This window comes from Callionymus lyra, chromosome 7 (assembly GCF_982586985.1).
Source record: "Callionymus lyra chromosome 7, fCalLyr1.hap1.1, whole genome shotgun sequence".
Classification (NCBI taxonomy): domain Eukaryota; kingdom Metazoa; phylum Chordata; class Actinopteri; order Syngnathiformes; family Callionymidae; genus Callionymus; species Callionymus lyra.
The window spans coordinates 29,529,484-29,547,868 of NC_141824.1; the positions used below are offsets into that span (position 1 = coordinate 29,529,484).

At 36.8% G+C, this 18,385-nt stretch overlaps 1 protein-coding gene across 4 annotated transcripts in view; it reads right to left on the reverse strand.

Annotated features, from left to right (window-relative positions):
- The window catches only part of ncam1b (neural cell adhesion molecule 1b), a 66,622-nt gene that overhangs the window by 27,572 nt on the left and 20,665 nt on the right, over positions 1-18,385 (reverse strand). For all 4 annotated transcript variants that reach the window (XM_087794812.1, XM_087794811.1, XM_087794810.1 and 1 more), the window contains exons 2-7: positions 5,838-5,912; positions 5,200-5,409; positions 3,392-3,535; positions 1,580-1,717; positions 1,138-1,255; positions 165-325 (exon numbers count right to left, since the gene is read on the reverse strand). In XM_087794812.1, the coding sequence (XP_087650938.1) occupies positions 165-325; positions 1,138-1,255; positions 1,580-1,717; positions 3,392-3,535; positions 5,200-5,409; positions 5,838-5,912 (846 nt within the window). The remainder of the gene's footprint in view (positions 1-164; positions 326-1,137; positions 1,256-1,579; positions 1,718-3,391; positions 3,536-5,199; positions 5,410-5,837; positions 5,913-18,385) is intronic.

Genomic DNA, 18,385 nt, shown 5'->3' on the forward strand with positions numbered 1-18,385 from the left:
GGCTCTTTAAATCTTTAAGCTTCTTCCTTAAATGAATCAACTACACCCCACAATGAAGAAAAACTCAACCTGCGGTCTTTTTCTCTCATCTGGTTTTCTTCATTTGGAAAACATTCTAGCCACATATGTTTCTTGATTGAACATTTAAAAGGATGCTGCCTCACCAAAGACTCTGAGACTGAGTTCCTTGTCACTTTCCCCCGCCTTGTTCTTGGCGATGCAGGTGTATTCTCCTTCATCAAGCTTGGTGACGTCCATGATTGACATTTCTGAGCCGTCATCGTTAAAGCTGTACTTCTCTCCTGCTTCGAGAACAACCTGGTTCCTGCATATGGAAAATAGATAGAGACATTGTATCCTTAAAATTGAATCTAATTAGGATTACAAGCGATTTGTAATAGCTTGGACCTAAATCTTCAGCAATGATATGTAATGAAGAGAATAATAGAAGAGAGACTAATCAGATTCTACTTGTTTTGTGTTCTTTCTTACAAATACAAAAGTAGTCCTTTTAGATGTGTATTCTCTTACATCTATCTGTGTAGGACTTTACTTGAAGTTTTCATTGCAGACCAAAGCTGTTCAGGAAACTGGAGCAACAGGGACAGTTTGACAAAGCACAAGGCTATCAATTACTCTATTCACTAGGACAAGAACAATGTTGCTTTTGAAGACAGCGGCGCTCAGGTTTCACGGTTTGCATGCACTTTTGATATCGGGTGATTAAGCATCATTTTACACTAAATAAACCAGTGAGAGAATAACCCAACGCATCTAATTCACTTCTCTGCATCTTTTAACCTCAATTTCCCCAAAATATGTACTTTTTGCAAGGGCGTTGACCGAATCAAGCTTAACAATTAATTGGTTGGTTTTTTTTAAAGGGCAACTGTGTTAATTAGAGTATTTCTTAAATGATTCTTGGACCTCTATTGTACTCATCAGAAGACTTTAACATTGAGTAAGGAGAGTTGCAGTTTGACATTAGTTGCCCTTTAAAGTCAACCATGTTGAAATGTATATGATTTCACATGTCATTTATATAATTCAGATACTTTAATATGTTTGCTCTCTTTATTATGCTGTTGTGCAGTTTGCTTGAAAAGTAATTATTCAGTCAGAATATACAGGTCCCACCTTGTCCAGGTCACCATAGGTTCGGGGTACCCATCAACAGCACATGTCAACATGGCAGGCTGCCCAACATCTGCTGTGGCATTCACTTCTGTCTGCCATATCCTGATGGTGGGGAGTACTAAGATGAAGAAGGCAAATAAAGTATTATTAGAAAAGGGAAATAAATTACAGATGGTATACCCAGTAGACGGGAAATCATAAATTGAAGCAGGGCCAAATGCTGAGTCTCATTTTTGGGCACTCATGAGCTCAGAATCAAAACAGCACAAAAAAGACTTCATTAGCATTGAGCATCTGATTGATATTTGCTCTGGGCAACAGTTTTCAAAGGGATGCCAGCGTTATCAACTCTATGGATCTATAGCCCATTAAAGTGTGGTAGAAATCCTGCCATACAAACAAAAATCTCACAAGGAGGAGGAAATGCAGACTGGAAACTGACCGTTTACAACAACCTTGATCATTCGCAGATCAATCTCGCCACGGGTCATGAGGCGGCCCTCGCAGGTGTAGAAGCCTTCATCAGTCTTCTTTATACCACGAATTTGAAGGTGATGGTTGCCCAGTATCTTAAAGCGAACTGTAAAAAAAAAGCACAACTCTTAATTTACTCGTCAAATGCAAACTCACTTGCACCTGCCTCTGACGGATTGATAACACAGAGAAAAATCAATACTTGTATCTAAAATTGCAGTCAAATCTGAACACTGATATGATCTCGTGGTGAAGTTATTCATCAGCTTCACATCTCAGAAATATTCAATATTAATCTGTGTCTGTGGACTTTGGCTCTTCTGTCTCCTTTTTATCAGTGAACCTTCACAACCTTTCCCTTCAGGTGTCGGTACAAAGACTTTTTCTTGAGTTCAAGAGCCAGCTCATTTGAAGATGTGATGGAAAACATTTGAATCATCCAGTAATTCATTAAACACTTCCATCACTCACATACACTTGTGTTATTAAGTCAAATCAACAGTTCCGTACACTTTATTATTGCTCTTGGTTAAAAAAGATTGGTGACTACATTTCAGAGTAGACCCCCAAAATATTTTTCCTTGTATGTCAGTGCATGCAGACAATGAAACGTAAAAATATTACAATTATCAAATGTTATGAGCGTGGTTGGATTCCATTGTCCATTTTTTCAAATATTGTTCAGCTCAAAGAGAGAGTTAAATAAAAATGGAAATAACATAACTAGTACCTTACTTGAGGCTTTTACCAAAAAAATCCATGTTATGAAAAACTGACCTTTTCTTGTATTCAGGTTGATATTTTCTGTCTGCAGTTGCTCAGCATGCATGTGAAAGATATAAAACCATCCATGCACTTTAGAGATAGATAAGGATTTCTGGAGGCAACCAGCTGGGAAGCTTCAGTTAAGCTGTTATGATTGGAGTGCGGGTGAATTTAGTTTTTTCACCTACTTCCAGATCATTTATTGGTGAAAAATATATTTTATATAGTACTGTTTTGTTTCCATGGAAATATACAAAATTTTCGGATTTTGTTTAATTTTAAGAGTTAGAAAATGAGCATGGTTATGTGTGACGTCAACTGGTGAAGTTTCAAGCTCTATCCCATTTACTTTCACAGTAAATACAAGGGGAAATACATAGAAAAGTGTAAATCTGAGTATTTTTTCACTTTCATATGAGTTGAGTATGATTAAAAACAAAACATGACGATGATTGATGAGATTTTAAGCTGAACTGATCACTTGATGTGAATATTGAATCGGACTGGCTCTAACGCAGAAATGTACAACTACATCTTCGAAACTAGTTTTCAGATGTTCATCAATGATTATTATGGAATACTTTAAACACACTCAGGAGCAGACAGCACATTCAGATCTGTTCAGATCAAACAGTTTTTCTGTGCCTAATTGTTAATGGACAAGTAATGTGCAGATTTAAGTGTTTTTCTTGTTTTCGGTAATTGATAAAAACAATGTATACTTTTCTACTACTGCTGCTTTATATGAGTTCAAACCAACAGTTTCTGAGGGTTATTTTCTAGATAAGTAAAGCCTAAGAGGTGTTGAAGTTTTTTTTAAAACAGCAATCAGGATTGTCAATAAAGAGTAAAACCAAATAGAAGCCCCAATTGATTCACAGTTACATTCACTTTGGTATTCAGTCACTTCTTTTACAGGTTCACACAATTGCTTAACCCTGTATTAGCCATTTATTATTATCACATAAGGCATCACTGTCATCCTCCATTCCTCAAGGATGTAAAGAAATCTCACCATCTTTTTCCATTTGTATTCTTGCTCCTTTAAACTTCCAGATAACTGTAGGAGGAGGTTCGCTGATGACATCACAGACAATGTTGGCGTTGTCTCCTTCTGTAAACTCCTGAGGTGAAGGTGCATTAGTGAAGGTGATTTTTTCTGAAACGTAACAAAAACAACAATTATTATAAATCATTAGTACATTGACATTTGCATCAGGATTTGAAAATGTGATATGTCAAAAGAACTGTGTAATTGAAGAACAAATCTGTTATACGGTAAATAAGATTTCCACTGGAGGGCAAATGATGTGGTAACAGCTCAAATAAATCATTTCAAAAAGCATTATCACAACATTAATATTTCAAGCAACGCATTCTTAACCTGGAAGCATGACTAAGGATTTGTAATACTAAACTGCACAAAGTCACATTCTCTTATCATTAAACAAGAAAGCTAAGTCTTGGATTACTATTAATGTTTTGCTTACGTATTACTGAGATACACTGAAAAACTGTTTTTTAAGGTATCGGGTGAATGTTGATGTTTGTTAAAAAAAAGGGAAAGAAGGCACAGACATGCAGCTAAAGGATTAGCTGAATTGTAAGTGCAGGAAACTTCTATTCTAAGTATGAGGAATCCAAATGGAAAAGCTGTTAGCTGTGTCTTGATTGCGATAGTGATTGACAGTCTTGTGAATGAGATGAGACAGGAGTCTCTAGGGCCTCTGATTTTCGTAAATAACATTGCAATATATGGAGAACATAGAGAACAAGTTGAGACAGCCCTGATAGGTTGATGTATTCACTGGAGCAATGGCTAAGAAAGTCTGTGGAAGGGGAATGGAAAACATGAATAAATAACAGCAGAGGGGAATAGCAGCATATGGTTTCAGGAATATTTAAAAACTATGGTTATAATTATTATTCTGGATCAATTCTGCAACATAATAGGAAAACAATTCACAGATATCTGTTATATAAAAAAAACAAAAACAGAAATAAATATTTTCAAAAACTCTTGCTCTACACAAAGTGACAAAGCAAGAAGTCGTATTTTTTTTTAACTTTTGATTTAAAGGTATTCATATTTTTTAAACGTTATTTACAACTGACCGTATGGAGTTCAAGGTTTCTTCACATTGCATTCTCACAAAAATAATGTCCTAGTCCCCTCACCTTGGCTACTTATAATGTAGTTTATGTTAAAGGTTTATCAGCCTATGTATGTTTTGGGTTCCAAGTGACTAACAGCACAATGATAGTTTAGCTATTTGTTCATAGATGAATATTTGTCTGACTGTGTCAGCATCAGGACAAACAGACACAAGCACACACACATAAAACAAACTCTGAATGTGTTTGTTTGACAAATGAAGAACACAACAGGCACTTGCAAGTTAAATTCATTATCGCTTATGTTGGGGAAAATATTGACAAAAAATGTATTTGGCAATGAACTTAAACATACAACCATTGGGGGCCATTTCAAAGATAAATCGTAATATACTCTGAAAGTTAAACATTAGGTTTTTTTGTTTTCAGTGCTGACGTTTGAGATTTATGGAAAACAAAAGCCATTACTCACAAGAGCAGCACAACAGACAGGATCATTACACAGCTCTCTAATGGTCTTCCGACCGTTTACGGAGCTGAGAAAAAAGAAAAATCTATCCCCATTTTAAAGGAGAAAGAGCATTGTGTTGCCCTTGAGAAGTCAATAATATACAAATACTATAAACAGCATTTTTTTTCATAATATATTTACACAATATTCAATATTCTCAATATTATCGAGGCTCTGAAACAAAAGGGAGTACTTACGGAATATTTTTACATTGACTGTTGCTTCAGCTTGCTGGTCTCCCAAGGAGGCCACACACTTGTATGTCCCTGCATTTTCGGACACAGCTTTGTACAGTGTGAGGGTTGAAGATGACTCATCATTGCGGGCTACTGTTATGTCTGGTCTGTTGGGCTCTATCCTGTCCCCATTTGGTCCGTACCACTCTATGTATTTGGCAGCACCTATAACTGCAATGAAGAGAAGAACATTAGACCAGAGCACACAAGCTAGAGCTCACAAAAGAACAGTAATCAGTGAATAAAAAATATATTTATAATAATAATATAAGTGTAATTTCTATACACATTTAAGATCACACTTTTCTTTCAATGTCTTTCAATTTTCATACACCACATCAGTTTCATTTTCAAATCAATTTTATACAGGAAATCAGACTTTATTATAATGTTTTTTCAGATCATGTCTTCTCTTCATTTCTCTATCTCTTTTTCACAGACATCATGACTCTGCTAATACCCAGTGAAATGCTTGTAAGGGAAAATCCAAAATTAGCCTGATACTACACTGGACCTGATTTATATTCCTTGAGAGTGTGCAAAAGCGGAAATTTACACTTTTATACTATTTTGCATGCGATAAGAATTGATTTGCTTACCTTCACAAATGAAGAATTTAGACTCCCCCAAACTGATTTCCCCATGACTCGGCATGATCTGTACCTCAAGTGAAACTGGAAAAGATTAGAGAAAAACATTGTTTTAGATTTTCCAACAGGTATTTTCTTCAACAAAAAAAATAGAGTGGAGTATTATTTGTTTGCAAGCAATGTTGGCTTTCTTTTGTGCCTCAAGATACACAGTTGGGGTTTATTTCAAACACGTCTTGACAACGGTCCTTCTATTTTCTCATGGAAATTATTTCACAGCATTTAAGAAAACAACTTGTGACTGCATCGTTTGTTTTTGTAGATATACTGCCTGCGCATCAGGAATGTAGCACATTCACCGCCCAGACGGAAACATTTGAAATAGAACTTTCACTCTGAGAGGGATTTTTCATCTTCCGTGGATATGTTTGCTATCTTAGGGGCTCGTCTTTATAATACGGGGACAATGAAGTGTGTAATTGCAAAATTGTTGCTGAGAACAAAAGTGCTTTGTCAGATGCTCTCTGATTTCTACTGGATGTAACCTATGGCCATGAACTTAAGGTCATAAATGAACTGAATTGATAACTTATCATATAAAAAGTAGAAGCATTAATGGTAAGAATATGGTATCCTTAATGTGGAGGCTGGAGGGGTTCTTTTGGTCCAGCTCTGAAGCTTCTTCTTATGCTGTAGAAAGCCATTCACTCACTCACTCCACTCACAGGGCAGATCCCCGCCAAGCAAGGCTACGTTGTTTCTCTCAGACAACAAAGACTATTGGACAACAAATGTGCTCTCTCTAGTCCCTTTGTGACCTTTTAGTTCTTCTGGCCTTTGTCTTAAGGGGTCGGTACAGCCTCTTCTAACTCAACTTTTCTTTATTATGATTCCTAGTCACGATGCCCTTAAAGTAATCTTGTACAAAGCAAAACATTACCAAAAAAAAACAAAAATGGTTAAATTCAAAAAGATAATGTGTATTACTTTTGAAGTTGTTTTGCTTACATTTCTGCCAAAAAAGAGAATCTAAAGACACCCTGTTGTATTGCCCAAGAGCGATGACAGCAATCGGGTCTAGAGGAAGAGTAAGCACTATTAATATCAAGGGACACCTCAGCTAGAGCTTGCTGAAGTTTGACGTGAAGCCAGACAGTCTCTGGATAATAACTGCCGTTTTTGATATGTCTATGATGATATAGATTATGTATGTGGCCAGATTGCCAGCAATTTTAAGCCCTTGGTCTGGGACTTAGAATTTATTTTTGTTATTCATAAAAGTGGGAGCATTGCATTTCTCATTTCTTTCTTCACTTCTTCAGAAGACTACAAGCCTTGAGGTAAGATTCTACTTCTTGTTTTCGTCAAACTGCCAAGCAGATTCCTTGCATCCTTTGGTCTGCTCTGCATTAAAACTCTTGCAAAACGGCCAAAGGACACTGAGATTATGCAGTAGAATGTATTGTAAGAAGGCCTCACTGATGTGATTTATAAAATGTTTCTGAAAAATAAATAGATAGATAGATAGATAAATATAAATAGAGTGTGTACCAACAACATTTGTGGAGATATTTGAAATAATTCAGCTTGGCACTTAAATGACTCTGCAATCAAGTTGCCCATTGTTGCCGTTTGTCAGTGGCCAGGAGTCACCCTAGGCACACTGCCTGGCATCACTTCATGCAATGAATTGTACTGTGTGAACTGCATGGGCGAAGTAGTTGATAAGCAACTAAATGGCATCCACAATGATACTTGAGGTACATTCAGTAAGTAAGTAAGTAATTTATACTTGTAGAGCACTTTTCCAGACCAGGGTCACAAAGTGCTTAAACAATCAAAACAATACCCAATTAAATATATACTAAAAAGGTCAAGATAACATTGAGAGCAACACAGGAGTCTCAGAAAATCAAGCAAAAGCCTGAACAAATAAAAATGTCTTAAGAGGGTTCTTGAAGGAGTCAGTAGACATCAAACGCAGAGGGAGAAGAAGTTTGTTCCAAAGCTTAGGAGCAACAGTCCGGAATGATTTCTCTCCTCTGGTCCTGAACCGTGTGCGAGGAACCATCAGTAGATTCTGATCCACAGACCTCAGAGCCCCAGCTGGGGTGTAAGGCTGGATCAGATCACTGATGTAAGGTGGAGCCTGACCACAAATAGATCTGAAAGTAAGAACCAGAATTTTAAAACTGATCCTGAAAGAAACTGGCATCCAGTGAAGAGATTTAAGGTTGAAGAAATGTGAGTTCTTCTACTTGAGCGGGTTAGAATTCTCGCTGCAGAGTTCTGAATCAACTGCAGACGAGACAGCTCCTTCTTGTTAAGACATGAAAACAAACTGTTGCAGTAGTCCAGGCGAGAAGAAACAAACGCATGGATAACAAGCTCCAGATCATGTTCCGACAACATTTTCCTAAGTTTAGAGATTTTTCTCAGTTGAAGGAAACAGTTTCTGGTCAGTTTTCTGCAGTGTTGAACGAGAGACATGTCTTTATGCGCCATTCAGAATTACAAACACGGACATTCAGATTCACGCGGGATTAGAATTGTCACCCGACGTCTGTGTTTGGTGAATTACAGTAGGTCATTTGAATTATTACATAACAAATCACACACATTCGCACGGGATTAAAACTCAGAAATGATCCGTTATTATTACAAATACTTATTATTAATACTTATCCCGTGCAAATCGGACATTAGACTGTACTTTTAAAGCTATCTCCAGGGAAATGGTCTCCATTTGTCTTTCAAACGGGCAAAAAACAAGAGCTTTAACCCCAGGAGGGGGCCATCCTGTTCCATTTTTCTGGGGAGAACATATACATGTATACATATATATATATATATACATATATATATATATATATATATATACTGTGTATATATATATATATATATATATATATATATACTGTGTATATATATATATATATATATATATATATATATATACTGTGTATATATATATATATATAACCAAAGTTAAGTATAGGTGACTGAGGAATTGATAGTCATATCATAGAATATTATTTAAATCATATTAGTGTAGAGCGTATTTTATATTCTATTCATGGAAATATTAAAATAAAACTGTTTTTAAAGCTTTGTTACAGAGCTTACCCTGAAGCTGGATAGCAGCAGTATGCAAATCAGAAATAGCATACCCTTCATCAAAAAAAGATTATAAAAACAGAGGCTGCTGTGATTTATCACAAACAGAGGCATGGTTGGAAACCCTTTAGTGCCTAATTAGAACAAAGCCTCACTTGTTTTCATCCAAAGGATCTTCGGAGGAGGCAGCTACGAGTTCCCATGGTTAACTAAGAACGTGACTAAATGGCTCTGGAATCCAGCTCTATATGTTTCTATGTATCTTTGTTTCACAGGAATGCTTCTCTTTATAGAATCCAGAGGATTTAAGTACTAACTAATGCAGATCATTGTGTTGTGAAAACGTTTTCTAAGATACCAAAATGAAAAAAATATTGAACTGTTAAGAAACATCAATTAACAAAAATGGCATATACCTTTTTTTTTCTTTTTTTTTCTTCGTTTTTTAAAATCTTCTCTGTTAAATCTTTTTTGTATGTAAAATATTGGCAACATTAAATGTAAACTCATTTTATGTAGATATAATTGATTAAGAGTAATAATTCCATACTAAAAACTAGTGGTTGTGATTTTTGAGGCACCAATAAAGTGTGAAGGTTCATATGTGTTAGATTAGTTTAGTGATACTGTAGAATGTTAATTGTAAAATGACTGTGATGGCTAACTAAGCTGTGCTGCCAGTCAAAATTTTTAAAATTGAAATTGCTGATGTCTTGATAAACCTTCAGTTGCCTCAAAATAAGCATGTTAAGTATATGTTTACATGTTTAGTGCTAAATTTGTTCGAATATGGGTATTCAAGTCTTTCTTGAAATGCAAAAGAAGATTGCCTCTGACTTAATCTTCTTTTGTTCATATTATGTGAGTCTCAGCTACTTACTTTTAATTGTGCTTCCCCAGTTGTCACTAAATGCACTTCTTTATAATGGGTTTTCTTCCATCCACACACAATTTTATTTAATTTTAGAAAACATCAGTTTTATTTAGAAAACTGGACCCCAAAATTCACACTAACTCTTATTCTAGATCATCTCACTACAAAACAAACTGCTCAGATTTTGTTACCAAAAGTTTGTCTACAACTCATCACAATGCCAAACATTTTAGTGAGTGTTGAAAGAGAACAGGAAATTATCGATAATAATCTAATGTCTTCTCGAAAGACCATTGATTTGAGGAATAGAAATATAATGCTTATAGGAAAGATATATTTATTTGTGAGCAGAAAAAAAAATGCAAGTAAAAAATTGAGAAGTTAATGTTCAACATTGACCTAGATTTTGTCTATTTAATTATATTTGTATATGTAATAGTGTGAGGTGTGTTTAAATGTATTGAGCCAAAAACCTTTGGATGTCATTTCCGGACGGAAAATGAAACAGAATAACAAAAAAATGTATAACATCACCCCCTTTTCACAGTATTTTCTTTTCCTTTGCATTCATCCTTCTTAGAACATTTCTTTATGCCAAAGTCATTTAAGTTGGTTTAAATGAAGCATGTTAAGTCAACTGTGAACAGGAATGACTAGTAACTATATAACTGTAATTATAATATAAAAGAAAAGGTCAACTTTACATGTTCAATGTTTTATGACACTGGTAAATTGTGTTCATGTGTTGTAGTCCTCTTCAGTACTCACTTTATTCAGGTTTGTTAAGATTTTTAATCCCATGTTTCAGTGACTTTAGAAGATTAAAGAACATGTATCTCCAATTAGTCACTGTCGCCTTACTCTGTGTCAATAATAGGTAGTGTGACATGCATCTTTAAGCATGATCCACCTCTTCTTTTATTATTTCCATATACAATTTCAGAAAAAAATACAAAAAATGAATTAGGTTGGTCTCTGTCAAAAAGGAATGTTTTCTGTAATTTGTAAAAACTTCTTCAAAATAGCTTACAGTTAATGCTTTGAAGACTAAAATACAGAACTAGTCTATCAATGCACTCTGCAATACTGCCATTGTTGGAAGATAAAACACTGGTCCACATGTGCACTCATGTCCGCAAAACACGCGGACATGTAGAGACTAGAGAGATGGGCCAACATAGATGCTCACCTCTATTTTACTCTTAATTGTTTCCTTCTTCTTCTGTTAAAAAGAAAGTCCAATCATTTGCTGAGGCTGCAAGTTTCCAAAATGTAATTATTATGCTGTCTTTCCACTAATTGAGTTTCTCACATCTAATTTAGAGCCAGAGTCACTCCTTGCATAAATGTATGAACAAGACAAGGTAATTGTGAATCAACCGACAGCTCACAATTCATATCATGAAGATGCTAACAGCCTCGTACGGGTCAAGTATTTTTAAAGGGCAGTTATTCTAGCAAAATTATGGCTATCCAGATAATATCGGACGTCCCAGAAGGTATTCCTGGAATTAATCTGTGATGGCCGTTCTTTTAAATTGGTCTCTGCATCAAACTTCAGTGACAGATCACAGTACTATATGAGACGATTCAATCTCAAGCTATCAGAAAACCAAATTAATGTTTTATTTATTGTCAAATACTTGCAATAAGGCAATCATTATGAATTAAAATGTATTTGATTGTTTCTTCTGAATCTCAGGAGCAAGTTATGATACAATAATCAGTCCTAACATACAGTCCTAACATATTTCCAATGCTTCGAAGATATGTAGCTCTCTCTTACCAGCAGCACATTAACTGTCCAGCACATCTTTTCTTACTTGGCAAGGAAGGACCCATCCAGGGCTGCAATGCGAAAACACAGTTTGTATATTCTCTAAAACGTAATAATGCCCAGCATTCTATACATTTACATCCGTTTCACTATTCTCTCACTTTAATGTACGTATTTGGATGTTAAAGCACCTTCAAAATTTAGGATAAGTACATCATGCCAAAAGTCTTGAATCATCCTTGAGATGATTGTTTGATGAAAAACTAAATGAATTTAAAAAAAAACGTCAGGACACAAAAGTGAAAATAACCTAACCAAAGGCCAGTAAAATAACTTGAAAGGATTTACAGTTGTGTGTTAATTGTCCTTTTTCTCAACAGACTGCACTTTTGATACTCAGAGAAACCTAGGGAGAAATGGGCAATGTGCGACCTAGTTCTGAAAGAAACACGAACACTCCCTGTGGTTAAGCTTGGCAATGCTCATTAAGCCTCTTTAAATAAAATTTCTCAGTCATTTTAATAAGAAAATCTAAAACTGGAAGTGTCATATGAACTCTGTTTAGCCCCCTTAAGATCACGTGTGGTCCTGATGGTTCCACAAAGTCAGGAGACAATTTCACTTTCTTAAATGGACATGTGATGCAAAGAAAACAGCTTTTTAAGCTGACAATTAAGTGCTACCCTATCCTATGCCGTTTATAAAATGTTTTATAGCTTAGTGCAAAAACTTAAGAGGATTAGTGGCTCTCGCCATTAAACACTACTCGTTGCATGCAAGTTGCTACTCTATTTTATATCAAAACTGTATCAACCTGGAAGTTCGACATGAGGGTTTGAACTAGTGTCAGTCAATGCCAGTCACAATACTTCACAGAATCATTTTTGTAAGATCAAATACAAGCATGTTTAAATGTTTGGAGTGGAGCAACTAGCTTTAACACACTCAAATGGGCAGAAGAAGAGGAGGAGGAAGAGAGAACAGAGAATGATCAATGCAATGCAAATGTGATATTTTTTCTAGACTGTGTCTGCAAGATACCAGAAGGTGCTGATTTCATTATCTGAAATCAAATCGTTAGCTCAATAAACATCTGCGTGTCTATGAGACAGTCAATACAGCATTTGTGATCTGTGCTGTAATTCCTGTCTTCAATATATCTATTTTATAACCAACGAGAACCCTATATCAGATTCTACCGTCTGGTAGATAAACCGTTTCTAAATGATTTTACGGTAATATGAAAAACAAACACTGCAGTTTTATTTGACTCGAGCTGCTCACTAAGGAATACATACTATATTTATGCATGTCTATTTCAGAACCATATTCTTGACTTCTTAAGCACAGCCAAGGGGCACTGTACATCTTAATAGCACGTGTGCTAGCATGTGAGCGCATGATGATAGGGGGTTGGGATGCAATGTTATCAATGAAAGAAGATAGTGATGTCCCCAAGGCTTGGCAATCACTGGTTGCAGGTGGATGTAGTTGAATAGCATGATTTTGCCAAATGCATCTTTTCTAGCTCGAGTTTATCTTAAATTAATGTTGCCCTGAGGAATCTACTGACTTTTTCCGGTTATGTTAAAGTTACTGATACGACAAAAGGTGCAGGAACTCCATATGATGATGGACGACGATGTACGCAGAGAGAGGCCTCTTTCCTCTACCATCTGCAGTTATCTGAGAACAACAGCTCAGGGGCTGCAGCCTTTGCTATTGGACGTTGTAGTAAGCCTCAATCCCCAGCAGTGACTCGCTTCAACTGCCATGTGGGATTATACTCATTATCTATTCTTCCAATGTAAAACATACAGACAACCAGCACTCACAAAGAGAATGGATGCATGATGAAGTTTTCTTTATGTGGGCAGATCTCCACTTCAATTGTAAGCTTCACTTTGTCAATCACTTTTGCCTAAAATGGCGCAATCAACAACAAATACCACTGTTCCTTTAGCATGACTGTATTTTCAACATCAACTCGTTTTTGATTAAACAAAACTAATGTTTCAAGATCCAACTTGGATGCCAATGTAGACTTATTTCAAAGCAGGTTTATAAAAGGTTGGGTCATAAATAGTAGTTTCGCCCTCGCAAACACTGTATGTGGATGGTTTCATCCAATAATCAAAAGTCAGCCCACACCATCTTGACTGGACTGACTTCACTGGATGACTGAATTTACCAAGATGGTCGCGACTGCTGATTGGCTCAAAAATGTGGTTCATTAACAGTGAGGTAACATATACTACCGCCATATTTTGTGCAGTCTATGATTTCCCCAGCAAAAGACAGAAAAATTGGATCAATGTTAATGTCTGAATTAAATAATGATAGGAATTGTGCCATAAATGTGTTTGTTTTGCGAAGAAATAACTTAGTTTAAAGGCTATAGAACTTGCATCTTTATATTACAGGAAGGCTCCATATTCTCTATTTTGAACTCAAGACAAAGATTTTAGTTTGTCTTGGACAAAGAACAGTATTAATATCATCAATGTTGTAAATACATTTCAATTACAAAGAATTTAAATTTTACTGTCAAGTGACAATAGCTGAAGTCTTATTCAGCACCACCTCCCCTGTGTAACAAGGAACAAGTGAGTATTTGCTTGCTGCTCATGCCTCTCCACCACAGTTAGACTCACTGCTGCTAGTTACTATGGAAACGTGTTTTCTTGCTCCCTCTCACATATTGACATCGCTATTCTCCAACCTTGCAAGGAGAGACTATTTACATTGAGGAGGCAGTAAGAACGCTGCCCACTATATGTGCCCTCATCACCCTGCATTCACTGGGGGTTTGTATCGCTGTAGACTTTCTCTCAAGATACTTCATCTGAGCAAAAGTACAGATTAGAAATGTACTGTCAGCCCTCGCACTGAAAATAAGAATAAACTGTGTTGAAGGTGAAAGCCATTATGTGCTACATTTCCCTTAGATTCTTAGTCAAAGATAAGCTGTGACTCATCACCGGACAGAATTTGCCCTCATTCAGGCAATTTAGACCAGGTGCCCCTCAGCATCTGCCTCAGCTGCGAGCCATGAAACAACAGTAGGAGGCCATGGAATGAGTTCTAGAAAGTGCTACTCCAAGGGATTCCCTTGTCCTGTTGGGAGACATGTTGGCCCATTTTGGCAATGGCAGTGAGACCTGGGGTGGCCTGATCAGAAAAATTGCCCACCTGATCAAAACCTGAATAGTGCTTTATAATTATATAAATGCAAAGACTGGCCATAATGAACACCATTTTCAAGCATGATAGACTTTGTAGTTGTGTCATTGGCAACATGTCTTAGACACTCGGTTGAAGAGAGAGGCAGAGCTTTCAAACGATCAGCACCTGGTGGTGAGTAGGCTATGATGGTGGGGAAGGATGCCGGTCCGACCTGGCAGACCCAAACATGTTGTGAGGGACTGCTGGGAATGATTGGCAGATTCTCCTGTCAGAAGAAGCTTTAACTCATGTCTCAGAGAAAACTTACACCATGTTCCTCTTGCATGTCTCCATTTTCGCTAACATTTGAAAATATTGCACTTCCTAGCATAGTAACCCCTAATGGTTATGACTCAACACATTCAAATGAAGTAAACAAAGCTAACAGGTTGATCAACACTAAGTACTGTCAGCCCTCGCACTGAAAATATGAATAAACTGTGTTGAAGGTGAAAGCCATTGTGTGCTACATTTGCCTTTGATTCCTTGTCAAAGATAAGCTGTGACATCACCGGCAGAATTTGCCCTCATTCAGGCAATTTAGTCCAAGTGCCCCTCAGCATCTGCCTCAGCTGCGAGCCATGAAACAACAGTACGAGGAGGCGGGAGATGAGTGTCTGTGGGCCATCATGCCATGCAGCGTATTCCTGTAATGACTCAGTATTTAGAGGGCTATAAACAAGGCCATGGGAATTGGAATTGGAAAGGATGACTTAAATATATAGTGAGTTAAATAAGGGAGTCAATTACTACTGAATTAGATTATCAGCCATTCAGATGATGAATCTTTCTTCAGTACTGTGCTAAGAAAGCAATGTTTATTTCCAAACATGATGAGTTATTTAGATTAAATGGTTACCTTGACTACAGTAATACATACTACCAGAACACACATATACACACAAATGGACATTTCAAAAATAAGGCTAGAGAATATGCACCCAAAAATGATGTTGTATGTTTAAAGTTTTAAAATTCTTTCAAAGATATATATATATATTTTATGTGAACATTCTTAATCACGACCTCCCTCCCACATCAGTATTTGTTAGTACAAAAAAAAAGTTTATTTGAAAATGCACTTCAGATTTGCCAAATGAAAAAGCTTGGTTTATCTGAAGCTAAGCTCTTGTTTACTTCTACCACACACTCTCTGCTGTAATTTTTTCAATTATTGAGGTTTGTCACCCAGTGTTATCAATCCCGGAAGTCTACACCTCCAAGGGACTTGTGTATAAATAATCAAACATGTTATGAGGGAAGCTTCAACTCACGCCTACACCATGTTCCGGGTGAGGTGGGGGCGGTAATTCCATATATATATATATATATATGACCGTTGTTGTTGACCGACCGTCCGTCCGTCCGTCCGTCCATCCATCCATCCATCCATCCATCCATCCATCCATCCATCCATCCATCCATCCATCCATCCATCCATCCATCCATCCATCCATCCATCCATCCATCCATCCATCCATCCATCCATCCATCCATCCATCCATCCATCCATCCATCCATCCATCCATCCATCCATCCATCCATCCATCCATCCATCTATCTATCTATCGGTAGCTTTGGTTAGCCAATTTCAGTGTGTCTCTTTGAGTGTAAATTTTAAGAGCAAGAATTTATTACTTTTAATAAAGGCCCAACAATAAATGTGGTTACTGGACAGCTGCACAGAGTGGCTTAAACTGGGACTTGGGGAAGTTGTTCATTTTAGGACCAAAATATGTCAGTACAGAGTATACAGCATATGTATAGAAAAAATTCGATTTGCTCAATGTTGATGTGATGTTTTTTACATTCAATATTTAAATCGAGCTGATAAAGCACGCTTAAAAAATTGTGTAAAATTGTAAAAATTAAAAAGATTACTCGAAAAATATATATATAAATATGCAGGTGCTTAGAACAACGCCATTTTTGCAAGTCATTGAACTTGGATCATCATCTCTACTTGATCGACACCATTTACAGTTAGTAGTGTTTAACTTTGTTATGACCGTAACTTTGTGTATTATTCATCATTAATTGCCCTGAAGTCATTTTGATTTTTTTGATAGTTAATCAGCCTTGATTCTATTATTAAACAAAAAATGAACAACTTATTGAATTGATGCAAATTTAAATGATGAATAAAACACTTCTATGAAGAAGAATCAGTTATTTTTTAATGGCGTTTTATTTCTGCCTATTTGTTGAGCGTGCAGTTAGAAATGTTGAGCACCTGAGAATTTTGCGCGTACAGAAGTGACAGTTTGTATGTCATTTTTCACAGAGATTGGAGAAAGCTTGTTTCTGATTGGCCGTTTGGTTTCATAAACAACAGGCAGAAGCAAACGTGCAAACTATTGTTCATTTGACATTTTTACTTGCTGGTTAAAGTGAGCGGTTTATTGTTCAGAAACACTTGAATGCGACACCTTCTCCGGTCTCTGTGATTGGTTGGCTCATTGGCACAAATGAAACGCTGTGTAGAAGTCGAGCGAAAGAAAATCTGCGCGCACACAGAGAGATAAGTAGAGCACTCGTACAGCAGTAGCAAAGCGTGCGCGAAGTGAGATTTATTAAACTTAAAAGAGATTTTTGTTTGCTCAAACCACTTTATTTATTATTATTATTTTTGCTGGAGTCCAAATCACATGCAAACTGTCACTTACGTGCACGGGAAACATATTCTCAGGTGCTCAAAATTTCTATCTGCACACTTAACAAATAGGCATAAATAAAACGCCATATTTTTAAAGCTTTTATACAGCTTCTTTCCTCTCCACAGAACAGCCGGCGAAGTAAACTCTGTGGCGAGCACTGAGGGCCGTTTAAATAATATTAATTCCAAGGATCTTTCGATTCACCTCGCAGGCGATCTATTTTTGCTAAGGTTGATTTGATGCGTGGTTATCATCAGGTTTCCATGCGCGCTATGATTACACTATTAAAGAATGCTGTTAAGCCTTAAGGGGGCAGCTCAAACATTTCTGCATTTGATGGACCTGTTGTTACGTGACCTTGATGTCATCTTTGCATATTTGGGCAACACTTTGTCAACACAGCCAAGTGCCAGTTTAGGTTGTTGTTGATTGATTTTTTTTCGGGCCAGTCTCCCATTCAGCCTCCGTATGATGGTCCATTAGGATGCCAGAGACGAGCTCTAAGAGTTTTGTACTTGATTATGGAGGTCGCAGGGAGAAGGTTTTGTTGGACCAACTGAAGCAGGCTCATTTGTTGGCTGGCGAGGAGGAGCTGCTGACCCGGGTTCCTTGGAGTTGCCCCCCCCATCTGAGCTCCCTGTTTTTTTTCCCCTCTGGTTGCAGATCAGTTCCGGTGCCTTTGGTTGATCATGTTCTCTCCTTCTTTCACACTCCTGCAGTTTCAGAAATAGTTCTGTATAGTCGTTGTGGCAGACTGTTTAATTCTCAGAGGAGGTATTTGTTTGATATTTGGTGAAAGAAAAATAATATCGCATTAATATCTGTTTATATTCTTTGATGTGATGCTTCTTTAGATGCTAAATGAAGTTTTTGAATCTTACAGTGAATTCCCCACCTCCAAACACCC